The sequence below is a fragment of the Dromiciops gliroides genome, chromosome 1 (genome assembly GCF_019393635.1).
Source record: "Dromiciops gliroides isolate mDroGli1 chromosome 1, mDroGli1.pri, whole genome shotgun sequence".
In the NCBI taxonomy this organism is placed as follows: Eukaryota; Metazoa; Chordata; class Mammalia; order Microbiotheria; family Microbiotheriidae; genus Dromiciops; species Dromiciops gliroides.
Genome location: NC_057861.1, coordinates 741,224,062 through 741,251,196, shown reverse-complemented (window position 1 = coordinate 741,251,196; position 27,135 = coordinate 741,224,062). Strand labels below are relative to the sequence as shown.

Here is a 27,135-nt window from a genome sequence, read left to right as displayed (position 1 = left end):
GGAGAGTTTCAAGCCTGCGAGACAGATAGAGAGCATGCCTAGTCTGAAGATGGAGTGTCTCGTTTGAGGAACAGCAAGGAAGTCGGGGTCACTGGATGTCAGAGCTTGTGGAAGGGCGTGAGGGGTCAGAAGACTGAGAAGGTGGAAAGTTCCAGGCTTTAAAGGGCTCTGAACAACAAAGGAAGGATCTTCTCTTTGATCCCGGGGGTGGCAGGGACCCGCGGAAGTTTACCAAGGCAGGGGGAGTGACAAAGGCACACCAGGTTGTGGTGGAGGCAGCAGCGTGTGCTCCAAGGACAGCAGCATCCAAAATGCTGGAGCTCCCAGTGAGCTGGGGCTGGGAAGAGCCACAGAAAAAACAGGTTTATTTTATTCTGTTCTACTGTAAATTACAAGTAGGTCCAAAAGGAACAGGACCACGGCTTGGGGAAGAAGTCATGATGAGTGCTGACAAAGAGACAAGGCAGCTCCTCCCTGAAGCCTCCCTGACTCTGCACCCCTGCTGTGAGGCGAGTATCAGGACTCCCACTGCAAATTCCTATACATTCGATTTACTCATGTGCTTGTTCTTCTCCCTGATTGTAAGCCCTAGCATCGAGCACAGTAGGTGCTTAATAAATGCATTTTGACTGATGGGAATACTACTTTACAAATTCTTGTGGAGTTAAACTGAAGCCTATTTTCACATCAAAAGTTTGCCATATGTAATAAATATTTTTGATATATATGTGATTTCATCCTCTGTACTCAAGTCCTACTCTGATGCTTCATGGGGCTGTGAAAGCTAGGTGGAAAAGTAGATACAGTACCAGGGCTGGGGTCGGAAAGACCCGAGTTCAAACCCTGCCTCAGGTACTTACTGGTTGTATGACCCTGGGCAAGTCACTTCATCCCATTTGCTTCAGTTTCTTCATCTATAAAATGGTGATAATAATAGCATCTCCCTCCCAGGATCAAAGGAGGTAATATTGGTAAAGGGTTTAGCACAGTGCCAGGCACATAGTAAATGCTATAGAAATGTTAAATATTGTTGTTGTTATTGAGGAAGTGAACCTGGCTACTCAAAGGCTACACCAACAAAGCATAACATCTGGCAAGGGTCTACCAAGCAGGAAATGTCCAGTAGCAGACAGACGGTCATCCATGGAGCAGCTGAAGATCATCACAAGAGGTTGGCCACTAGGTGATGATTTTTTTTGTCCATAGAAACTCATAAAACCATTTCTGAAGAGAGCTAGGGTTGCAATCTGCATTGCTGGAGGTAAAACTCATCATGAAAAAAATTGCAGAAACTCTGAAGAAAAGCTGAACATATGATATCCTAAAGGGGGGAGGGGACTTGTGTGCAGGTGGAATGTCAGGAATCCCTGACATAAAACGGTGCAGAATGTCATCATTTGGTCAAAAATGATCCCAGAAAATCTGCTGCCTCCACTGTTAGAATGGAAGCTCCTTGAGGGCAGGTATTATTTCATTTTTGCCTTTGTATTCCTCATGCCTGGCAGTTTTTTCTCTTTAAAAGTTGGTGCAAAATAATCCCTAACTTACTATTTTCCAGTTTTTTTTTTCCCAACACAAGAAAGCCCCATTTGATTTTTATCTCTTGTTTGAGAAATATTTCAAAGTCTACCATAATTACAAAGTGTTCCACTAGTCATGGCAAACTTCCTGAAAAATGATTCTCCTTGAAGTCAACAGTATGAATTCAATTCCATATTAATGTGTTTGTCTCTTAGTGGAAAAAGCAGAACAATAAATAAAAAATGGAAGGCAATATTTAGCATATTGATGTAATACTTACGAATCTGCTTATTCTCCTTTGGTAACTGAATTTTGTTGGTCTGGCTACTGCCTTCAAGGACAAAGACAAAACTTTTAACTTCTTTATCAAACTCCTAGAAAATGTAAAAGAAAAAGTAAACAGTCCAGGATATTTCCATTTGAATTCCATTATAAAATCAAATATGCAATCCCAGAGAAAAAAAACCCTCAACAAAAGAAGTTGACGTTAGGAAGGGGTGTGTTTGTGTTTTTATAGTAGGCTAGGTTTTAAAAAAAGTACAAAAAATATACTACATCTTACTGGGTTATGCAAAGCTTGTGTGACTGAATGAGCTCTCTTGTGGTCATAATCTTTTTTCCCATAAGCACAAGAACATTTCCATTGCTAGAAATCCCCTAATTCCTAACATGAAGCTCTTGAAATTTAATTCATCCTAATTCTCCTTTACTTTAGGTTATCTACACCTAGTAAAACAGGAGTAAGGAAGCCCAAGGAAGTTCCACTTCAATCTCCAACTGATGTAGGTGACTGGGTACTCAAGAGCTCTGCCAATCTCTGCTAGATGCTACAGAGTAGCCAATGGGTTGTGTGCTTATCATACAAAGACTGGATGAGTTAAGCCTGGAAATAACCCACTCTGTAGACGGGTGCACTGCTCAGTGAAATTTGGTCAGCAATTCACAAAGGCTAAAGCAGAGTTTAGTTGCAATCTGCACTGTGGAAGGTATAACCACACTGAGAGAACCACAGATCCTTGAAGTAATGAAAGAAGACTACAATGTTACTCTTTGCTACTAGTTGTGTGATCAAGAAACATATGACGTATTTAGGACTGAGAAGTCCTCAAGTTTAATTCATTACTTTACTTGACCTATCAAATTGAGAAATATAATTATCTTAAAAGGTGATCCATGATACCTTTGGTTCACCGTAAAGTTACCACAAACAAAATTAATATGGGCCTATTACAATAAAAGTATTTGAGGTACAACAAGTATGATGAATCTAATTTCAAAGTTCTAATTTAACTGGCCACTTATTATGAAATTAGAACTGCAAGTAATGTCATCCTTTAACCAAGTCATACGTAGCTCTTATCTTTCACTCTTCACATTCCTATATATTTTTAACTGGCTGAAATGATATTACAATTATAATACTCACTTTCCAAATTACAGATGGACTGCCAAAGATCTTCCATTTTGCTCCAGGATTTTTGCCCTGGGCGCTGAAGATTTCCACAAATGCACCCCCCTACAACACAAAGGTAAAAGTCAATGGTATATTCACCCACAAGCCTACTAGATCCCAAAGCAGATTATACTCTAGCCTGAGGATGTGAAGGAGAGTGTGAGTCAAGAAAGGCAGTGTCACTCTTGACCTACCAACCCAGGGGACTGGAAGGATGGTGGTAGCCTTGACATAAACAGCAAAGTCTGGAAGCATTGACTTGAGGAGAAAGAGAAATTCAGTTTTGCAAACGTTGAGTTGGAGAAGCCAGTGGAAAATCAGGGTCTCCACAGAACACGACTTGGAGCTCTAGGTCTATGAGTCTTCAGCACAGACAGGACAGTGAAATCCACGAGAAGTGATTTCACCAAGAGAGATAAGGGCCCAGGACAGAACCCTGCGGGAAATCCATAATGGGGGATGTAATATGGATGATGTTCCAACAAAGGAGACTGAAGAGAAGCAATCAGAAAGGTGGGAGAACCAAGAGAGAGCAGAGTTCCAAAACCTCAGAACAGAGGCAGTATCCATTTGGAGAAGGGAGTCAACAGAATCAAATTTGGCAATTAAGCAAGCATTAGTGACTTTGGAAAAAGCAGCTTCAATTGAGTGATGAGGTCACTTCTGAGAAGTGAGTGAAACGACTGGACATGAAAGCAATAAAAGAATATCTTTTCCTAAAAGTCTGGCTAATAAAGGAAGGAAAGGTATAGGATAATAGTTGGCAGAGACAGACCCATGAGGGTCTGTTAAGGAGGAAGCAGAAAAAGAATTTAAACAAACCACAAATGAACTACCAAAGTGGGGAAAAATAGGACTAGATGTATTTATAAGCAGATTCTATCCAACATTTAAAGAACAATTAACTCCAATATTACATTGACTGTTTGAAAAACTGAAAAAAAGGCATCCTACCAAATTCCTATGACATATATATGGCCCTGGTACTAAAACAAGGAAGAGAGGTGGTAGACAAGTGGTGCTGAATGAGACAAGTTCTCAGATGTGGCCAATGTGTGAATTTGTTTTGCTACACGTACTGTTACAGAGTCTTGCTTACTGTATGTACCTATTACAGGGTCTTTAAAAAGGTATATTCCCAGCACCGGCCTTGGAGTCAGGAGGACCTGAGTTCAATTCTGGCCTCAGACACTTAACACTTACTAGCTGTGTGACCCTATGCAAGTCACTTAACCCCAATTGGCTCACCAAAAAAAAGGTATATTCCTGTCAGGGAATTCGGGAACCTGCAGAAGGGAAAGCCTGGTGGAGACTGTTTACATATACAGCAATTATAGGTAAAACAGAAGCAATTTTGATCATGAAAATATACTTATAGACCACCTGAACAGAAGAAAAAGAGAATATGTAAGTGCAGGAAACATCCCAAGCCTGGCCCACAGAAATAATATAGTAGTGACAGGAGACCAGTCAGAGACTGCTGACAACCTGCTGGTCAAACATGAGCAGCTAATACTTTCTTATCTTGGTTATTGATCACTTCATCTTTCAAAAAAGTAGAAAAACAAATAAGGGGAAAATCTATTCTATATCTGATTCTGATTTACAAGGAACAATTGGCTTTTGGGTAGAAATTATGGCAACCTTTGCAGGGAAGCAACTAGTTCCTCTCTTAAGAGTTTGTGATAGTGGGGCACGTCATGCGCACTCTAGACAGATGTAGAGATGACATCAAAGGGCTTAAGGGAAACATAAATAGAATTTTACAGATTCTACAGCTGAAGTCAATCCAGAAGGAATGGGAGGATGTGAGGAGTAATCCTGGAAGGAGGGAAGCAATCCTAATGAGTCTGAAAAAAAGGAAAGCTTAAAAAGGCTGAGGATGACTGGCAACTCATCAACTAAAGAAGGTTTTTAAAAGACACCTAAAGAAGGAAAGAAAGGCAGGGTACGGAAGTGAAACTGGAACAACAATGTCAGGAATTTAAGGCTGTGAATGCATGAAGACTGGCACAGAAAGGGAAGGCCAAAAACAGGTTTCTTAGGAATATTGTCAAAAAGGCCAAAGAAAGGCTAGGATCACAACATGGATGAGAGATGATAGATGAGCCCAGAGAGAGGAGAGCCACTCAAGTCTTACTCTGCTCTAGTCTGTTTCTCCTCTGGCAAGGACCAGAGAGGACAGAATACAGATGTCCAAAGGAGAGCAGATTCCAGAGTGAAGAGGAAATACAAAAGCACTTGGCTATCCTTGCTGAGCTTGTCACCTCAAGGACAGAAAAAAACGGCCAATCTAATTAGTCAGCCCAAGTCAAGCAGGAAGGGAAGGACAGACATCTGAAAATGTGATGTTTAGGGAATGGCTAGTGAATGGGTAGGAGAGAAAGCCACCATCATCAAGATCCAGCCTGGCTCCCTCCTCAAAGAGTGGGAGGGGCTGGAGTGGAGGGCTCTAAGCACCAAAGAGATGCTGGGGCCACAAATGAGGCCAGGGAGTTTCCTGTGGGGGGAGGCAAAGGGAGAAGAAAATGGTCAGATCTGCGCTTTAGGAAAAAGTCACTTCAGTAGCTTAATAGAGGATGGAGTGTGGAGGAACTTGAGGCACGCAGACACATGAGCAGGACATTGCAACAGTCCAGGCATAATGTGATGAAGGCCTCCAACAGGCAGGAGCCACGTCAAAGGAGAGGTGTATTTGGGAGATGTTGCAAAGATGAAATCAACAGGTCTTGACAACAGCTTGGATATGGAGGTGTGAGCTGGTGAGTGAGGAGCCAGGATGACTCCTAGGTTGAGGGAATGGATGAAGGGATAGCCCTCCATTTCATAGGAAAAGGGGCAGGGTGCAGGGAAGGGGGTTTAGTGGGAAAGATAATGAGTTTGGACACGTATAAAATATCTACTGAACGTCCAGTTGGAGACACAGAGTCCTAAAAAACATCGAGATTTCTGAAAGGCAACTAGAGATGCAAGACTGCAAGGAGGTCAGCAGAGAGGTGAGGGCAGGTAGAGCTAAGAATCATCAGTATAGGGATGGTAATTAAATCCATGGGAGCTGAGGAACCACAAGTGAAATAGTGAAGAGGGAGAAGAGGACCCAGAACAGATCTCTATGATACAACTAGAGGTGTGAACTGGATGAGGATCCAGCAAAGGAGACAGAGAAGGAGTACTCAGAAGTCAGAGGAGAACCAGGAGAGGTCAAGAAGACTAAGGATTGAGAAAAAGACATTGGATTTGACAATTAAGAGACCACTGGGCTAGGGGTGGGGGGCAGCTAGGTGGCAAAGTAGATGAAGCACCTGTCCTGGATTCAGGAGGACTTGAGTTCAAATCTGGCTTCAGACACTTGACGCTTACTAGCTGTGTGACCCTGGACAAGTCACTTAAACCTCAATGCCCCTCAAAAAACAAAAAACAAAGAGACCACTGGCAACTCTGGAGAGAATGGAATGAAGGTGCAGTAAAGAGTTCAGAAGCCAGATTCTAGGGGGTTAAGAAGAGAGTGAGAAGAGAGAAAGTGGAGGCCCCAACTGCAGATAACCTTATCAAGGAGGTAGTTTCAAAGAGCAGAAGAGATATGTGATGACAGCAGAGAAGGATCAAGTGAGGATTTTAGAGAATTGGGGGGGACAGGGGCATTTTATAGGCAGTAGTGAATAAGTCAGCAAAGAGACTGAAAATCAGTGAAAGTAAGAATGACAAGGGGGTAATCAGTTGGAGGAAAAAGGATGGAATAGGATCATTTGGGCAAGTGGGGTGGGTGTAGGTAAGGAGTAAGGTTAATCATGAGATAGGGGTAAGGAGGAGTTAGCATCAGAAGACATCTAAGTGAAAGGAGATGAGGAAGAGGGGCCAATCCTGAACTCAGACATTCCTACTCAAGCATTTAAATGTACTTCTCATTCATTCCAATTAATAAAACTTGCTAGAGTTCAAGATCCAAAAGCTAGCTGGGGGAGTTGATCATGTTTACATGAATGTGCCCAATGTCTCACCACTGCATCAAGTGACCCGAAGTCATCAACAGAGCCCAATGTCAGGCAGGTCCTGCCAAAGTGGCAAAGCTCTGAGGACAGCAGAGGGCTTTTCTGAGAGGCTCAGTGCAAAAGAGCCCATCATCAATCAGAAAGGCCTGATCAAGACATTGATATGTCTAGTAGCTGAGTCCACCCCCTCTACAAACCCGCTTCTTCATGAAGTGTAGGCATATCTAGCTTATTTCTTTATCCAAGTTTTAAACAAGTGATTTTTAAAATTACACACAGATCATCCCCCAAAGTGATGACCAACCAACAAAGAACATGCCTGTTTCTTTTTTCAAATATACAGAGATATGGGGGGGGGGGGGAAGCATTTCAGAGCTCTGTAAAATCTACATTTCCCATAGGAAACCTAAGAGGTAAAGTAAAGAAATGTTTAATATAAATATTAATTGAACTCATGATTGACTATCTACAATTTTAATTATAAATCATAGGATTTAAACGTTGAATGGTAATTACCTTTGAGAAAGAGAACTGTCTTTTATAAGAATGTAACAGCACATTGTAAGCACTTCATAAAGGCTTGCTAATGAAATCAATTTTTTAAGCCCTGTTTGTCCTTTCAAATAGTTATTTCCCCCCAAAGCTGAAATTTTTCTGGTCATTTTAAGATAAAAGGTAGAAACAACTATGAGAGGAAAAGGAATTAGGAAATGTAATTCTCCCCGTTTTGATGGTGGTATATGGAGTGTATAGTACTGGATTTGTGGTGGAATTACAAGTTGAAAGAACAGGCTAGGCTTTAAAAGTTTGCATTTTCACCAACACCACTTCCCACCTGGACAGGATAAAAGCCTCTATATTGCTTTTAAAATCCCCCACAAGAGAAAAGAATGAGCACATGGGCCCATTCTCAAGAGTACAAGTGGAAGGCTCCCAAAGGCAGACAGGTGCTATTGGTGAAGAGGCAGATGCAACAAAGAGATGGGGCAGCTGGGTGAACTGTTCACAGTAATGGCAAGCCCAAGGAGGGGCGTCGCGGGGAGATGAGCTCAGGACCCCAGAACAAAGCCATTGCTGGGGGTTAGACCAGGCCAGACCCGCCTCGGGATCACAGATTTAAGAGCCGGACGTGAAATCGAGGTCGTCTATTCCAACCCCTTCCTTTTACGGATGAGAAAACGTCCAGAGGGAGGGATGACCTGTCCAAGAGGGAGGGATGACCTGTCCAAGGTGACACCAGGAGCGGGCAGGATGCTAGGAGGGTCCCCGAATCCCACCCTCCCGCACCTTTCTGGGTCTGCTCCAACTATTATCTGATTAACCAGTGCAGCCCTCTCATCTTACAGAAGAGGAAACCAAAGCCCAGGGAGGGGGTGACTCATCCAAGGTCTACAGGCACCCAAGAGTAGGTTGAGGGGTCCCGTTGGTGCTCTCTGTCAAGACGGGGAAACTGAGGCTCAGAAGGTGCTGTGCATTAATCACCAGGGGCAGCGCTGGGCTGGGGGCTCTCTGTACCACCAGAAGGGGAGCTCACTTCCCTCACTGGTAAAGGGGGGGGGTCTGTCTCTCGGGATGCAGAGCCCGCGGAAGCCGGGGCTCACGGGAGCTGGGTTCAAATCGCAGCGCCGCTCTTGGCAGGGATGCTGGGCCGGGCTCGGTCTGTCCGGGCCTCAGTTTCCCCACGTGCGCGGGGCAGGGCAGGGGGCGGCGCCGGGGCTCCCGGTTACCTGGTACTCATTTTTGAACATCCCTGCAGGGAGCGCCGCCGGGGCCGGGGCCTCAGAGCGCTACTCTCCGGCCTCCGCGCCGGCGCATGGCCGCCCGCCCGCCCGCCGCGCCCCGGGATCTCAGGAGGGAAGCCGCGTTACCGGGGCGGCTGTGAACTCTCTCACAACAGGGCGCCCGGGGAAACCAACCGCATGCCCGCCGGCGCAGGGCAGGGCGGAGACGCGCCCCCACCGACCCCGCCTCCGAGCGACGCCGACCGCGACCCCGCCCCGCCAACGCCCGGCCCCGGGGCGCCGAGGGGCGGGGCGAGCGGGCGCCGGGCGATGATGTCATCGCGCGGGTCCGCCCGCCAGGATGAAGCGGGAGCGGGACGCGCCGACCAACTGCCAGGGGCGGGGCGCCAGGAAGGGGAGGGACACTGGGAGGGGCCGGGCTCCGTTCCGCGCTGTGCACCAAGGAGGGGGGCGGGGGAGGGGCCCTGAGAGGAGTTAGGCTTGGCTCCGATAGCCAGGGGGCGGGGCGGGAGCGACGCAATGACGCAAGAGCGCACGGCTTCAGGGGGCGGGGTATCGGGGCAAAGCGCTCTGGAGGCGCCGGAGGGGGTGAGGCTTCGAGCGAGAGTACTTGACTGAGCGGACAGCTAGGCCTTGGGGCTGGCATGACGCACAACGTAAGAGCAGAGAGAAGGGACGGAGAGCTTTATTGCAGCTCCCTCCCACCGCCGCAGGGGGCTCCACTTCTGCGGGGCGATCTAACCAATCTGGAGTACAACATGGAAATATCCCCAAAGGGCTATAAAACTGTGCATACCCTTTGATCCAGCAACACCACTACTAGGTCTGCATCTCAAAGAGATAAAAGAAAAAGGGAAAGCATATATATGTACAAAAAATGTTTGTAACAGCTCTTTTCGTGGTGGCAAACAATCCCATCAATTGGGGAGTGGCTGAAAAAGTTGTGCTATATGATTGAGATGCAATACTGTTGTACTATAAGAAAGGATAAGCCAGGTGCTTTCAGAAAGACCTGGAAAGACTTGCATGAAGTGATGCAAAGTGAAGTGAGCAGAACCAGGAGAACAGTATACACAGTGACAGCAATATAGTACAATGATCAGCTGTGAAGGACTTAGGTATTCTCCCCAATACAATGATCCAGGACAATTCTGAAGGACTTAGGATGAAAAATACTATCCATCTCCAGAAAAAGAACTGATGGAGTCTGAATGAAGATTGGAGCATACTTTTAAAACATTTTCTTTCTTTCTTTCTTTTTTTTGGTCTGTTTTCTTCCACAACATGACTAATATGGAAATAAGTTTTGCAAAACTGTATATGTTTGTATCAAATTACTTACTTGTCGGTGATATGATATGTGCAGGAGAGAATTTGGAACTCAAAAATTTTAAAAAGAAATGTTAAATTATTTTTACATGCAATTTGAAAAAAATTAAATATGTTTTTTAAATAGTCATAGAGAGGGGCAGCTAGGTGACGCAGTGGATAAAACACCAGCCCTGGATTCAGGAATACCTGAGTTCAAATCCAGCCTCAGACACTTACTAGCTGTGCGACCCTGGGCAAGTCACTTAACCCCAATTGCCTCACACACACACAAAAAAAGTCATAGAGACAGGGGAGAAATTGGCATATGTGGAGAAGCAAGGGAGCCAGAAACAGAATGTGCACTAAGGGTAGAAAGGTAGGTTGGAACCAGGTTGTGAAGAGATTTAGATGTCAACAGAGGCATTTATTGTTTCATCCTAAAAGTCATTGGCAATTTATCAGGTGGTGGGGAATAACACAATCAGACATGCACTTGAGGAAAACGACTGGATTGGAATTAGGGAGAGGCTTCTAGTAGGGATCCTTAGTCAAAGGCTATTGCAGTACTCCAGGGGAAAGTTAATGAGTGCCTGACCAAGAGTGATGGCTGTGTGAGTGGAGAGGAGGGAATATATGTGAGAAAAATCGTGGCAATTAAAACAATAATATTTGGCAACTGATTATATATATATATATGTATATGTACATACATATGTGTATATATATGCATACATATACATACACACACATACATGTGTGTAGTGAGGGAGAGTGCAGAGTTGAGGAAGACACTGAGGTTGTGGGTAAAAAATGGTGGTGTTCTAGACCGAAATAGGAAAGTTCAGAATAGGAGAAATTTTCAAAGAAAGATGATTTCTGTTTGACTTATTGAGTTCAAGATGCCTATAAGACATTCAATTCAAACTGTTCATTCATTTCATAATCCTGTACTGAATGTCAGGAAAAAGATGATATTAACATATAAATCTGGAAGTAATCTGCATAGAGAGGGTAATTAAAACTATGATAGCTGTTGAGGTCACTAAGTGGGGTAAAATATAGAGAACAAAAGGAGTCCCAGAGTGACATGGATGATGAAACAGTAAAGGAGACTTAGAAGGAACAGACAGACAAGGACAAGGAAAACCAAAAGAGAGATAATGAAAACACAGAGCAACTGCAGGTTCTAAAACTGAAACCAAGATGTTCAGAGATGGTAAGATTTAGAGGGAGAGGAGACAGAGGTTATCTAACCCAACCTGCTAATTTTACAGATTAGGTAACTAATGCTCAGAGTGGTTGATTGACTTGTCTAAGGTTACACAGATAAGTAACAGCTGGGATTCAAATCTGTATCCTCTGGCTCCAAATTCTTTATGCACAAATGAATATTATATGAAATAGGGGTGGAGGCAAAGGAAGCACCCCCTGATCTATTTTCTCCTTTTTTTTCCAGCCCAAAATGTAAGCAAAGAAAGTAAAAGGCAGATAAAGAGATTTTAAGCTACGTGTAAAATGTAGATTCATATATGCCTCAATGCCCTGTATGCCTCTGGGAAGTATGAGAGAACTGTTTTTAATTGGAAGGAATGACCACCGTCTCTGGGATGAACATTGACCCTAGCCCTGGTGGTCTTAGAAAAAGCTAGCTCTCAACTCAATAGGCATTTGAGACAGAAAGATGCTTCAGAAAGCAAGACCTTTGGAAGCAAAGAGAATCAACTGTGGACTCAAGATGAAAGTAACCCTGGTAATACAATCAAGCCATGGAAAGGAAGCAAGTTAAGGCACTCAGGTGAGCTATCAGCCCAGCAAAAACACTGCAAGGGTTTGGGGGAACAGTGGGAGGACTCAAGGAAGAGAGACATCAACAAACACCTGTGGTACCAGAGGCATAAGCTGCCTTGACCACATATTTTTTTCCATATATGCCTCATGACCATCAAACCCTACTTTTGTGTCCATTCTCAGTAGGCTCTTGTACCCCAGACACCCTGTGTGTTTGTTGAAGATTGTGCCCCAGCTTTAAGAAAGGTGGGGATATTATGTATCAGTCAACAAATATTTGTGTTGGTCAATAGTTTTTTAGTCAAATCTGACTCTTCACGATCTCCTTTGGGGTTTCTTGGCAAAGTACTAGAGTGATTTCTGATTTCCTTCTAGAGCTCATTTTATAGATGAGGAACTGAGGCAACCAGGATTGTGATTTGTTCAGGGTCACATGGCTAGCAAGTGTCTGAGGCCAATTTAAACTCAGGAAAATGAGTTTTCCTGATTTCAGATCTGGGACTCTAGCCGTTGCACTACCTAACTGTCCTCAACAAATATTTAGTCAGTCAATAAACATTTATTATGAACCTACTATGTGCCAGGAAATGTGCTAAATACTGGGGATACAAAAACAAGCAAAGGGGCAGCTAGGTGACACAGTGGATAAAGCACTGGCCTTGGATTCAGGAGGACCTGAGTTCGAATCCAGACTCAGACACTTGACACTTACTAGCTGTGCGACCCTGGGCAAGTCACTTAACCCTCATTGCCCTGCAAAAACAAAAACAAAAACAAAAACCAAGCAAAAACAGTTTCAACTCTCAAGGAGCTTACAATCTAATGGGAGAAATAATAAGGAAATATTAAGGCTTCAGTAGTAGTCTAGTCAAGAGGTAATAAGTACCTGAACTAGGGTGATAGAATTATGAATTGAGAGAAAGCCAGGAATCAATCAATCAGTCAAAATGTATTAAGCACTTAGCATGTGTCCTCAAACACTGTGATAAGTGCTGAGGATATAAAAAGAGGGGAAAATGTTCCTGCCCTCAAGGAGCTTATAATTTCTTCTTCCACCTCTTCTTCCTCTTACATTTTCCTCCACCTCCACCTCCTCTTCCTTCACTGTAATATTATACTTGTACTTAATAAACCTCAGATACTTACTACCTGTGTAACACTGGGCAAGTTACTTAATAACCTCAATTGCCTCCAACATCTAGAGCCATCTCCAATTGTCCTGATGTATATCTTGCCACTGGACCCAGATGGCTCTGAAAGAGAGAGTGAGGTTGGTGACTTTTCACAGCCCTCCCTCACTTAAATCCAATTCAGTGTGAGTCATGATATCACCCTGACATCATGGTCCTCTTTGGGAAGAACAAACAACAACAACACTTGTACTTGTATACACTTGTATACATGTATATACTTGGCCATACTGCTTTCCAAAATGTTTACCCCAATCTACAACCAAATCAGTGATGTACATTTCCTTTTAGTCCTATTATCACTGAATTTTGTCTTTTTTGCTGTTTGGTTTGCTTTTTGTTTTGCCATTTTATTAGTTTAATAAACATTATCATTCTTCAAAAATTATTATTTGTTCGTTTTCTTTAACTTAATGCTCCATTGAGATGGATGTATTACTTTTACATATAAGGATTTCAGACCTTAGTCTGACAAGTTTATGCAAACATTTTTCACCAGTATTTTCCTTTTCTTTTCATTTTGGAAATGTAATGTTTGGTGGTACAAAATCTTTTAATTTGTGTATAGTCAAACCCATTGCTGTCTATCTTCAATAATTTCTTCCACTGATTTAAAAATGTTTTCCATAATCAAGATAAACATATTATTCCTTTTCTTCTAGATTAAAAAAATTGAATCATTGAAACAGCTAAATTTTATTATAGTTCATGGTGTGAGGCTGGCTCCGAATCCATTTAGTGGGAGGGGGCATGCCACACTGCTATCCAATTTTCCAGCAGTTTGATTGAAGAGTAATTTCATTTCCTGTTATATTTTAGACATGCATTATAAAACACTAACCTCTAATGAGGGTTCAGTTCTATTTCTGAGTTCTCAACACTATTCCATTAATCTATTTATTTTTCTTCTACCAATGAGGTGGTTTTTTAAAAAAATTATTGCTTTATAATACATTTTGAATTCTGGCAAATCCCTTTCACTGGTTCTCTTTCACAGTTCTTCCTATTTTGTTCATCTGCTTCCCCATATTGGGGCAGGCAGTGTGAGTGAGATTTTCCCCACCCCTTAGAATATAAGTGATTTAACTATAGTACTAATCAGTTTATAAACTACAAATGAAGAGTTATTATATTTAGATATTCTTTACCAGCTTAAGAGTAAGATAGATATTGAAAGGAGCAAAGGCAAATGCTAACTTGTCTACTTTACAAGCTTAACCAAAGATTCAACTATTTGACTTCCAATTGTGGTTAGGTATAGCCACCAATCAACTTAAAGGTCAGATACCTAAAATACTAACTTCTGAGCTATAAGAGTCCAATCAGAGTGGGAGAGAAGTTGGAAAGCCAAGCTTAACCAATATGGTGAAAAATCTTGATAGCTGAGAAACAACTCAAAGAAAGATAGGCCCAGGAGGCTATGTCCAAGATGGCAAAGATGCAATCCTCTCTCAATAAACCTATTTTCTTTGGATTGGAGACTTTGGTTTTTTCTTCATTTAACACTATGACTTAGAAATTTTCTCAACAGTAGGTGGCACAGTGGATAAAGCACTGGTCTTGAAGTCAGGAGGACCTGATTTCAAAGCTTACCTCACTTACTAGCTGTGTGACCCTGGGCAGGTCACTTAACCCCAACTGCCTCAAACATTCAGGGCCATCTTCAGTTGTCCTGATGTATATCTTGCCACTGGACCCAAATGGCTCTGGAGGAGAGAGTGAGGTTGGTGACTTTGCACAGCCCTCCCTCACTTAAATGCAATTCATTGCAAGACATGACATCTGTCATGGTCCTCTTTGAGAACAAAGGACCAACAACAACTTCTCTATATTAATGTCATTATTATATCTGTTTCAGTGTCTATATTTTGACTGGCATTGTGCTAAATCTGTCAATTAGTTTGGGAAATATTGATCTTTATATACATACATACATACATACATACATATCTATCTATATCTCTATCTATTTATAATTTGTTTGACAAATCTATGAAGAATTAGTTCAGTTCCTTGTGTGATATTCTATCTCAATATGTGATATCATTTCAAGGGGACTGTTAAGAACATGGGGACAGTCAACACCTGTAAGGCATGGCTCATGTTGGTCATATTGTTCAAAATCTAGCAAAGGGTTTGAATTAATGAATATAATGTTCTATGTCCGGAAGAGAAATTGCTATCAGGCCCTAGTAGCACTGCAAGCTCTCTCTGTCTCTGTCTCTGTCTCTGTCTCTGTCTCTGTCTGTCTCTGTATGTGTTTCTCTCTGTCCATCTCTATCTCTGTCTCTCTGCCTCTGTCTATCTCTGTCTTTCTGTCTCTTTCTCTGTGTCTCTGCCCCTCCCTTTCTATATTATATGTGTACGCATGTGTGTATACATATATGTATATTTGTAGTTGGTTTATCCCCATTCCAAACAGGATGTTTTAGCTTAAGATAAGGCAGGGTTTACATTTATCCTGTACTCCTGAGCTTACAAAGTGTTTGCTTTACCGACAGCATTTCCTTTTGATCCTCATAATCATTGGATGAGATGGGTAGGTGCAAGCATTATCACTCTTTAACAAAAGATGAGCTGAGGCTCTACATAGTTAAATGACTTGTCCAAGCTCATCCAGCTGGGGTCACCTACCCAAATTTCTCTGTCCACTACACCAGGATGCCTTCTAAAAGAGCCACCTTAAGTGACTTGATTCTAATTTGTGTTTTTAAATGGCACACACGGCCTACTTTTGGCAGAGAATGTGGTGTTGGATATATTGTTGTTTAGTTGTTTTTCAGTTGTGTCCAACTTTTCATGACCCCACTTGGGGTTTTCTTGGCAAAGATAATGGAGTAGTTTGCCATTTCCTTCTCCAATTCATTTTACAGACAAGGTAGCTGAAGCAAACAGGATTAAGTGACTTGCCCAGGGTCATACAGCTAGTAATTGTCTGAGGCTGGATTTGAACACTGAAAGATAAGTCTTTCTGACTCCAGACCCAGAGCTCTATCCACTGTACTACCTAACTGCCCCAGTGCTGCCTAAAGGAGTATGCTAGAGTCAGTTTTTACTGGCTCATTAGAGCCAATATTAGATATTTAGTATGAATATTTACATCATGGAAATCAGCAAATGCTACAGATTTGGGCTTGATTTATGGCTTTGTTCATTGTATAGACTTTAAAAAGTTATGGAGGAAATGTTAATAATGCAATTTAAACTTTAAAGTATGTTATATGTACGTCTCCCTTCCCCCCACCCCGAGAGCCAATTGTTAAACATTTGTCGGCACGCCCCTGGCTACATCTGAGCTTATGAAATATATAGCTAAGCGCCAGGGGCCTAAAGCCAGTAGTGATTTATGATGGAACAGAAGCACCATCCTAAATCTTTGTAAACTAGTTTCATCATATTACCAAATATTTTTTTCAAGACACTGTGCAAGTTAAGATGTTAAATGTTACTTAGCTCTAAAGATTATCTCTTTTTCCATGATAGAAATATCAAGTACTACAATTGTCATAAAACTGCAGGATTACCAGGAAAACTCATTGCTTAATAAATAACAGTGATAATGAATTCCTGCTTATAAAATATGGGAAGGAGAGCTTGCATAAAAATATCACTACTAGAGATACATTTCTCTAAAAGATGCATGTCTTAAAGTCCATGCCTTATGAAAATGAAACATTTATTATCCAAGATGATTTCTTGGAATAGTTACTTTTCAATAGCAATGCAGAATACAAATGATACTCAGCCCACTTGAGGGTCAGGAGAAAAACATGGTGGAATTAAACCCACTTTGGTATGGTATTTCCACAGCCATTGACCCCCAAGGAGAAGGGAGGGCTGTAGGCCTTCTTCCCTGGGAAACCTCTAGCCATTTCAGCCAAGAGGGCAAAGGCGGCATGTCTTTAAACTCCAAAATACTGGAGTCTGGTCTCGTATGCACATAGGCTGATAGACCAGCTCAGCAAAGGTGATGTCAGCTTCCAATGTCCATAGCTCACTGTAAATACTGTGAGCACATCCATTTATCCTAATGCTTTCCTGGCTATTCTATCAGTACTTCTGCTTTCCTCTTCTCTTCCTCTCTCTCCTACTGACTGACCTCTTGGTTACTCACCCCACAGCTGACATTGGTGAAAGTTTCTTCATCCTGTGCCTTTTCTGTCTTTTTTTTGCTCTGACAAGGTCCTGGATTTGGGATTCAATGCTCCACTCACTCTCCAGCCAGGACAGTAATAATTAACCTCAAGGTCCAAGACAGTATATATGTATTTCTGGCCAAGATGGCTCATGAATGGAGGCAAGCTAACTAGCTGCCCCCCACCTGTGCCAGCAAAACCCTGAAATTTACACCAGACTAAGTATTGTTAAAGGAATCCAATGCAAAGCATTACAGGGCACTAGCCAGCCCCATGGCCTGTGACAGTACTTATGTGTGGCATGTGTATTTGAATGTAGAGGCCAGTCAGCCAACAAGGAATTATTAAGCACCCACAGTAAACCTGAGCATGGTGCTTTGTCTGCCTTTGGCAGAGACTTTCATAATATCCTTGCCAATGAGAAGAATCATAGGGTTTTGAGCTAGGTCACACCTTAGAGACCATTTCATTCAACCCTGTCACTTTATAGATAAGAAAATGAAAACCCAGAAAAGTGATGCAACTTTTCCAGTATTTCATGAGCAATACATGAACAGAGTTGTGAAATGAAGCCAAGTCTCCTGATTAAATCATAAAAGTGTACAGGGGATAGCATCACCACCACCACCATCACCATCTTTATTCTTAGCTTTTACAAAGAGCTATTTATGGAGAAGATGTAAACAATAGTTCAAACCATTTTCCTGAACAACTGGGGATACACTCTGTTAAGGGCTAAAATTCTAGCTGAACTGTCTAAAATATCTAATGAGTGGTCGCCAATAAATTATAAGCTTTAGCAAGAGTTAGACTTTTAAGCATTTATTAAGGAGAATAAGAATTTGGTAAAGAGAGAAAGAAAGGCCTAGATTCCTATCTATTAAAGGGAGAGCACATTTCTAGCTCCGCTCTCCACCAGAGTCCAAAGGAAAGAGCCAGACCGAGCGCCAGTCTCTTCCTTCCTCCTCCCACTAGCCCGTGTCACTTCCTGATGCCAAAGAAAAGACTCCTGGTCTTGCCCTCAACGACCTTCACTTCATGGGCAGAACTCTTCTACAGTAAGTCTCCAGCAGGTGGCGTCATTCCAATCGTTACAACTCTTCTTTCATTTATTCATTTATTCATTCATCCATTTATTTATCCATTCATTCATTTATTTGTTTAATTGTTTGGTTATTTATTTGTTCATTTATTTTGGGGGTGGGTCAAGGAGGGTTAAGTGACTTGCCCAGGGTCACATAGCTAGTAAGTGTCAAGTGTCTGAGGCCAGATTTGAACTCAGGTCCTCCTGAATCCAGGGCCTGTGCTTTACCCACTGTGCCACCTAACTGCCCCCATTATAATGTTATTTTATTTTTCTGGTGGGGCAATAAGGGTTAAGTGACTTGCCCAGGGTCACACAGCTAGTAAGTGTCAAGTGTCTGAGGCCAGACTTACACTCTTTCTTTTATACCACCTCAACCCCTGGTATAATTTTGTGGGAAAAGAATTGGTTGGATGATGTTGATAAATGGATGGACTAAAGTAATGTCTATAGTGGAAAGACACAGGGATCTAACAGAGGAGTCGCAGTGGTCATCTGGTCCAGCCCATACCCAAAAAAGAGTTCCCTGTACAGCTTGCCCAAAAGAGGTCATCTTGATGTTGCTTGAAGACCAACAATACAGGGGAACACACAACCTGCCCAGGGAACCCGCTTCACTTAAGGATAACTATACTTATTATGAAGTTTTTCCTGAAACTAAACCATTTCTGCCCTCTGCTTAAATGATTCCCTCTAGAAATAGAACCCTTTTTACATGACAGCCCTTTGAATACTTGAAGAGAGCTTCAGGCTAAATATCTCCAGTTCTTTCAGTCAGTTCACACACTGACTTCTTTTTCAATTTAGCTCAAATCCTACCTTCTGTAAGAAACCTTTCCCCACTACCTCCTTTCCTTTGAGATTACCTTCTATATACTCTACCTATTTTGCTTGCATTGTTATTTACATGTTGTCTCCCCCATTAGAATATGAGATTGTTGGGGGCAGCTAAGTGGTGCAGTGGATAAAGCACTGGCCCTGGAGTCAGGAGGACCTGAGTTCAAATCCAGCCTCAGACACTTAACACTTACTAGCTGTGTGACCCTGGGCAAGTCACTTAACCTTCATTGCCCCCCTTCTCCCCCCCAATGAGATTGTTGAAGGCAGGGACTATGTTTTTGCCTTAATCCTTATTAATTTAGCAAGTCCATTTGACAAGCATTTATTAAACCCTTACTAAGTGCCAAGTTTTATGCTAAGTACTAGGAATGCAAAAGAAAGGCAAAAGATGGTTCCTGCTCGTGGAGTTCAAAGTCTAATGGAGGAAATATTATGCAAACAATTATGCACAAACATAAATTATAGGATAAATTGCAGATAATCACAGAGGGGAAGCCCTAGCATTAAGATGGATCAAGAGAGATTTTTTTGGTAGAAATTAAAATTTTAGCTGGGACTTGAAGAAAGCCAGTGAGGCCAAGAGGAAGAGATAAGGAGGGAGAGAATTCCAGGTACAGGAGTCAGCCAGTGAAGAAGATGGAATTGTTATGAATGGGGAACAGCTAGAAGACAGGTGTCACCAGATCAGAGTATATAGGAGGAAAAGAGGTGTAAGAAGACTGGAAGGGTAGACAGGGGCCAGATTATTACAGGTTTTAAAAGCCAAACAGAAGATTTTATATTTGATCCTAGAGATAATAAGGAGCCCCTGAAGTTTACTGAATGCAGGGGGGCAGGGTGTGAAATGGTAAGACCTGTGTTTTAGGAAGATCAATTTAACAGCTGAATTGAAGACAAACAAGAACAAAGACACTTGTGGCAGGTGGGGATAACCAGAAGGCTGTTGCAGTAATCCAGGGGTGAAGTGATAAGGACCTGAATGAGGGTGATGATGGTAGTGTCAGAGGAGAGAAGGAAGAATAAATAAGAGATGTCACAAAGGTAGAATTGACAGGACTTGACAACAAACTGGACATGGTTCGGGATAAAAGAGAGTGAGGAGTGAGGGTGACATGGCCTTAGAGAATATCCAAGATTAATGAGTATGGTCTACATGAGGGTCCAATGAAGGACACTGAGTAGGAGTGGTCAGCAGACCTTGTTGTGTATTTCTCTATCCAGTCTCACACTCTTTTTTTTTTTTCCAGTTCCAAAAGAAGAAGGTCTCTTCTGGTTTAAAGCTGACCCCTCTACCAATGCACATAACTGGATCCCTTCCTGAATTACAATGAAATTAACTTCTATTCCTATTGTTTAGAAACTGTTGTCTCAGGTATTGGTTCCTTTATGGCTTACCTGTGCTAGGTGGTTTGTACCAAGACCAAATTGAACTCTTGGGAGTGAGGGTGAGAATAGGTATGGGATTCCACATACCTAGGAAATACTGAGGGAATAAGCCTTCCCAGATGCAGTAGCCAATTCAGTTGTCACTTCAAGCCCAGGCAGGTCACAGAGACTCAAATACTAGATATAAAAGGGGTCAGAAACCAAACTGGCCAAGGAAAGATTACAGTAGTTATATGTGAAGCAATCCACACTCAGAACAGTAAACTAGACAGTCACACATGCCAAAGAACAAGCTCAGAGATCCGTTACCAATAACCAGCTCTGGAGGAATGTTTCTGCTGCCAATGTATAATGAAGCCATTAAGGAAGTAATAATGACCACAGACTTTGGTATCCCCATTTGGGTGCTTCAGTTTTAGTATGCTTACCGGGCCTTGTTAGGGGCTATCTTCTGTTTCTGACAAACCTTGACTATATTCAGTCTATTGATTTAGTTCAACCCTTGGTTTTATAAAATATATAATCTTTTTAAAAAAAGTTTTGTTTTTAAAAATTCACAAAAGAAACTATTCTTTCTTCAAATTTATATTTATTTATTTTGCAGGGCAATGGGGGTTAAGTGACTTGCCCAGGGTCACACAGGGTCACACAGCTAGTACGTGTCAAATGTCTGAGGCCAAATTAGAACTCAGGTCCTCCTGAATCCAGGGCTGATATTTTAAATTTGTACTTATGTTTGTGTGTTTAAACTGTCATAATATTGATGAAGAAAAGAAGGTGTAATATAATTTTTAACATGAAAATATATTGTTTGTAACAATTGAAATGTAAATTCCACTTTATTTCACTTTCTTAAATTATAATTTTGATGGATTTTGTTTATATAATAAAAACTGTGTCAAATAATTGGAAATCAAGGGGGTGCCCACAAATTGGGGAATGTGTGATGTTTAAAATCTAAATTGTGGTCACCTTAAATCAGAAGCTTCAACTCCAGTCTAGCTTAGAGTTCCAGCCTGGTTGGGTTCTTCCTCAAGTCCTCCTCTACGAGCCTGCTTTAATCAGGAACACACTAGCAAGCTGTTTGTGGAAGCTTTTTATAGATCTGGAACAGAGGCGGTCCTTACACACTGCTTCAAGATGATTGGTTGGCGTCATCCAAATCCATTGGCTTTGAAGGTGTTCTCAAGTTGAGTTCAGTCTAGTTTCTGAGAACAATACCTTCTTAAGGGATAGCCAGATGTGATTACAATCCAATTAACTTAAGTAACTTAATCCAGTAGGCTTAATCAGCAGTCAATCACTCTTACTTGATTCAATCAGTGTAGATTAATCTCCAGGTGGGTCTTTGAGTATCTGCTAAATCCCATTATTTCATCGCATATGGTATATAAATGTAATGGAATACTATTGTGTTGTAAGAAATAATGAGCAGGCAGATTTCAGAAAAACCTGGAAAGACTTAAGTGGACTGATGGTGAGTGAAGTGAGCAAAACCAGGAGAACTTTGTACACAGTAACAGCAACATTGTGTGATGATCAACTGTGATAGACTTGGCTCTTCTCAGCAATAGAATGATCCAAGACAATTCTGAAGGACTCATGATGAAAAATGCTCTTCACATCCAGAAAAAAAGAACTGTATAATCTGAATGCAGATTGAACCACACTGTTTCTACTTTTTTTTCTTCTTTGAGGTTTTTCCCTTTTTCTCTGATTCTTCTTTCACATGACTAATGCAGAAATATGTTTAATGTGATTGTAAATATACAACCTATATCATATTGCTTTCTGTCTTTGGGAAGGGGGAGGGAAGGGAGGGAGAAAAAATTTAGAACTCAAAATCTTATAAAACAAATGTTGAAAACTACATGTAACTAGAAAATAATAAAATATTTTTAAGATCAAAAAGTGATTATTTTAATTTCAAGAAAGAATTCAAGAAAGAATATCTTATTTTTAAAAACCAAGGCACTATGAAATGTAAAGACAGTGTTAATATTCCATTTTTTAATGTAATAAACATTTTTATTTAGTTTTGGGTTCCAATTTTTATCCCTCCTTCCCTCCCTCCCCTGCCCCTCACTGAAGCTGCAAGCAATTAGATATGGGTTATACATATATGATTATGTAAAACATTCCCATATTTGTCATTTTGTACAAAATCACTTCTACTGCCAATACAACAAATAATATTAAAAATAACCATTTGCATTTAAGTGGAACCAAGAATTTTTAAGCAGCCACTGTGGGACATATTAGATATTTATAAGAAGCAAAACAGGACATCAAAAACAATTAACTGTGCACAACATAGATAGTATGCTACTGATATTAATATTTAAAAATTAATATTGCCAAGAATATTTTTCTAATTTAAACCTAAAATGCATGTGAGATGTCAAAAGAAAATCCTGAAATTAAGCAATGATGCTTTGGTACTTCAGGTGAGAAAATGATAATATTACTATCAATGTTGTCCATGATGCAAGTTTTTTACAAGTTTTTCACCCAGACTGACCCCTAACATGGGCAATTAGATCACTTTTCTCTAATAAAGAAGAATCTTGTAATAATGGATAAGGTTCTTGCCTACTGTTTTTGCACACAGTAGTATACATTTATATTATTATTATTACATTTATTCTCTGCAACAGCATATTCAGTCAACAGTGTACATTGTATTTCCAAGTGACTCATGTAGTTAAAAATAACTATCATGTATTAAAAATAAAATCAAGTTTTAAAATTGCTTGTGTTATTCCATAAATTAAAAATAAAATACATTTTAAAATGTATATTTAAAGAGAATAGCAAGTTATACATAGTAGATCTGGAGTTTGATGTGCAATCATCTTTTTAAAATTATACTATGTTATAGAAATGCTTGTTTTGTTCCATAAATTTAAAAATGCTGACAAATATATGAACTATCAAGGGATTCACTGAAAATAGGGAACATAGAGAAGATGAGCAAATGTGGAACACTTTTCAGGTGTCTTTGCCCTATATGCAGGCCTATAAGAATCCAGAACAATTCTGTCTATTACAGGGCAATTGACTAGCTTAATTTAGGTGTATTTGGACATTCACATATACTACCCAATATACTTACCCCATACAAATTGGTAACATTTGCTTGGTTGTGTAGGTTATTCATAATTATTTTGTATTATTCTGCATATTTCATTTTTTATCTTAATAATTTTTTGTTTATATTGAGTAGGGTTCTCTAATGCATAGAGAACCCCTTGAGGCATAGGGTTGAGGAGAAGAGTCCTAGGGCAGTTCTGATGATGCACAACTGATAATGATTTCTTTGGCCATAACAATCTAAGAAGGGGAAGTGAAAAAAGTGGCCCTTAGTCCTGTGTGGTCCCTTTTAGTTTCTGCAATTATGGTGGCAGAAGAGGGTAGAGGTACAGAGAATCCCACTGATTTTTGTTTTGTTTTTATTGTCGTACAGACTCTGATTTAGCCGTTGGTATTCTAAATGTGAGATGCTTTTCCAGTGAACAAGGAGTGGAAATACTATATTATCATTACAGACAATACAGAAGACAAGAGGAAGTTGCTGTTCATTAGGAGAGTCAGATAAAAGAACCGGCTGAGTTGTTTTTATTGTTTACCAAGGACACAAAGGACATCATTTCATGAGACATTTGACTGCCTTGTATTGCAATACTCATGATAAGCATTTGGAAAGAGGTCACCATGAAAATAATTGTAATTGATGTGTTGAAGAGGATGGAATTGACTCTACAAGGATCTTGAGACCTTCCATACAAAAGTAAGCATTTGGGGAAATTATGAAAAAAAACAACAGCATGGTAAAACAGATTGGAAACACTTTCTATAAGAAAAGATTCAGGAAGTGCTGTGAATGTTAAGCATTAAATAACAACCCTAAGAATGAAATTGTGTATACTTATAGGCAATTAAAGACTTATTCATGTGAGTCATTTTTGAAACAGCTGTCAGTTAGACCACCAGCTTGTTCAAGCAAAGTTCAAAATCAGTGCCTCATTAAAAGAAAGGATAAAGATGAGAAATTGTATGCACTTGAGCCAACTCCAATGAGTCTTCTTAAAATAAACTATCGCTGTAAAAAACTGGGAAATAATTAAAAGAAAAGACATTGACTAACACCTTTACTGACATTAATTGATAAATAAATTTGCCATCAGAGGAAGAGTCTAGAAATTGCCTTTAGGTGGCTCTAGGTCATGCAGTGGATAGAGTGTTGGGCCTGGACTCAGGAAAACTCACTTCTGTGAGTTCAAATCTGGTCTCAGACACTTACTAGCTGTGTGACCTTGGGCAAATCATTTAACCCTGTTTGTCTCGGGTCCTCATCTGTAAAATGAGCTGGAGAAGGAAATAGCAAACCACTCTAGTATCTTTGCGAAGAAAACTCCAAATGGGGTCATGGAGAGTCAGACACAACAGAAAAATGATTTAAGAACAAAAGTGAGTATTTTATTTTCTTGTCACCAAAAAGATTTGGAATCAAGTGCAAGACTGGTTCAGAATATCAACTTATTTGTAATATCTTAGAAAGGAGGATGATAGAAAACTTTGCAATTCTATGAAAACTTGGTGAAAGTATCACAGAACCGTTAACAAACTTTTCAGTTCCTTGGACACATAAGGTGTCTCCATTTATGAAACTTATGAAAAGACATAAAAATGGATACAAAAATCAAAAAGCTGTGTAGATGCCACTTCAAATGGAGATAGAACCTCCCCACCTCAGATTAACATCTTCATGGTTTCCTGGAAGAGACCCAGAGACTTGGTGAAAAATTAAGATTTCAATTGAAACAAGCAATAAAACTGTTCATATTCTTTAGCCTAGAGAATCTACAAGTGGTCATATGCCCCATAGAGGTCAAAGAAGGGAAGAAAAGCCCCAGAAATACCAAAACATGAATAGCAACATCCTTTGGGATAGCCCCAATTAGAAATAAAGTAGGTGACTTTTGACTAGGGGGGAAAGAATGACATTTGAATATAATGGAATACTGCTAAGCCATGAAAAATGACAAATGCGAGAAATTAAGAGAAACCTAGTAAGACTTGTGTGAACTGACAAAGATCATAGAAAGCAGAACCAGGAAAGTGAAATATACAATAATTATAAATGAAAACAGCAACCCTAAAAGGCAGCTGAATTTGTTTAAAAAGCAACCAACCATAATGGTTCTAGAGGATAGATGATAAAACACAACACCCTCCTCTGGTTAAAAAGTTTTGGCTTCTGTTTACTTTTTCTTTGAGGGTTCAGTGGTAATGGGGGATGGGAGAAAGTATGCAAAGGACAAAAAGCATCAGTGAAACTTTAAAATGATATAGACTACATGATCTAATTACGTTATGTCATAATATTTAATTCCATATGTGGATTATATATGTATATAAATATACTTATATACATACACACATATATGCATGCGTACACACATATATACACATGCATATATACACATATACATACATACTATATTACTTAGCATATACCCCAAAGATACCAAAGACAGAAAGAAAGGTTTCACATAAATGAAAACATTCATTGCAACACTTCTGATAGCAAAATTCTGGAAATTAGACTGTGAACTCCTTGAGAAGGAGGACTGTTGGTCTTTTGCCTTTCTTTGTAATCATCAAACTTAGCACAATATATGCTAGTTGGTACTTAATATATGTTAAGTAGGTACTTACTATAAGTAGGTTTTTAATTAAGTAGGTACTTAATATATTCTAGTGAAACTCCAACATTTGGTGGATATCTGCACAAATTGTTTTTATAGAATGCAATAGAATAGTATAGTTCTATAAGAATTGAAGAATAAGAGACCAAAAAAACCTAGAAAGCCTTTTTATGAATTGATATAAAGAGAACCAGAAGAAAAATACACACAATCTAATTATCTTGAAGTTAACTACTTTATTTTTATTTGCATTTATTCTCTTTATATATCATAGAACCTTTCCTTCTATTTGTAGCTGAACCCTATATAGATTATGTTTCTTATTAGAATGTGAGATCCTTGGGAATAAAGATTCTAAGCACCAAATAAATGCTTTACTATTCATTCATATTTATTCTGTACGTATTTATATATGTACTTGTCTCCCTTGTTTGAATGTAAACTACCTGAACATAGGATTGTTTCATTTTTTGTCTTTCTATCCCTAGTGCCTATCATGGTGCCTGACACATAATAGTTGCTTAAATAAATGCTTATTGATTGATTGATTGAACATAGATGCAATAATACAAATTTCAAAAATAGTAAAAGGAAGGTGAACTTTCAGAAACTGAACGTAATAATAATAGCTAGTGGTTATGTAGCACTTTAAATGCTTTACAAATATCTCATTTCTCCCTACCCCTAACAATAGGGGATATGGTTTATTATTATTCTCATTTCATAGATTAGGAAATTGAGGAAGGCAACGATTAAGTAACTTTTCCAGGCATTCCCAAATACTGAGGGTGTGAGGCTGGAATTGAACTCAGATCTCTCTGACTCCAGGTCCAGCACTCTATCCACTGCCCCACCTAAATGTAATGCTTAATCTTGGTCTCAGAGAAAACATGATGAAATTCACTTCACTGCTTTTGGAAAGGTAGTGATGATGGTGGATGGTGGGGTGAAGAATGGGGAGTGGTTTTTCTGTAGGCATGAAAA

At 40.3% G+C, this 27,135-nt stretch overlaps 1 protein-coding gene across 4 annotated transcripts in view; it reads right to left on the bottom strand.

The window, feature by feature from the left end:
- Positions 1-8,939, bottom strand: part of CFAP20DC (CFAP20 domain containing) — a 201,402-nt gene extending 192,463 nt beyond the window's left edge. For all 4 annotated transcript variants that reach the window (XM_043979859.1, XM_043979861.1, XM_043979860.1 and 1 more), the window contains exons 1-3: positions 8,691-8,939; positions 2,948-3,037; positions 1,802-1,895 (exon numbers count right to left, since the gene is read on the bottom strand). In XM_043979859.1, the coding sequence (XP_043835794.1) occupies positions 1,802-1,895; positions 2,948-3,037; positions 8,691-8,711 (205 nt within the window). In that variant the 5' untranslated portion in view covers positions 8,712-8,939. The remainder of the gene's footprint in view (positions 1-1,801; positions 1,896-2,947; positions 3,038-8,690) is intronic.
- Between the last annotated feature and the right edge of the window lie 18,196 nt (positions 8,940-27,135).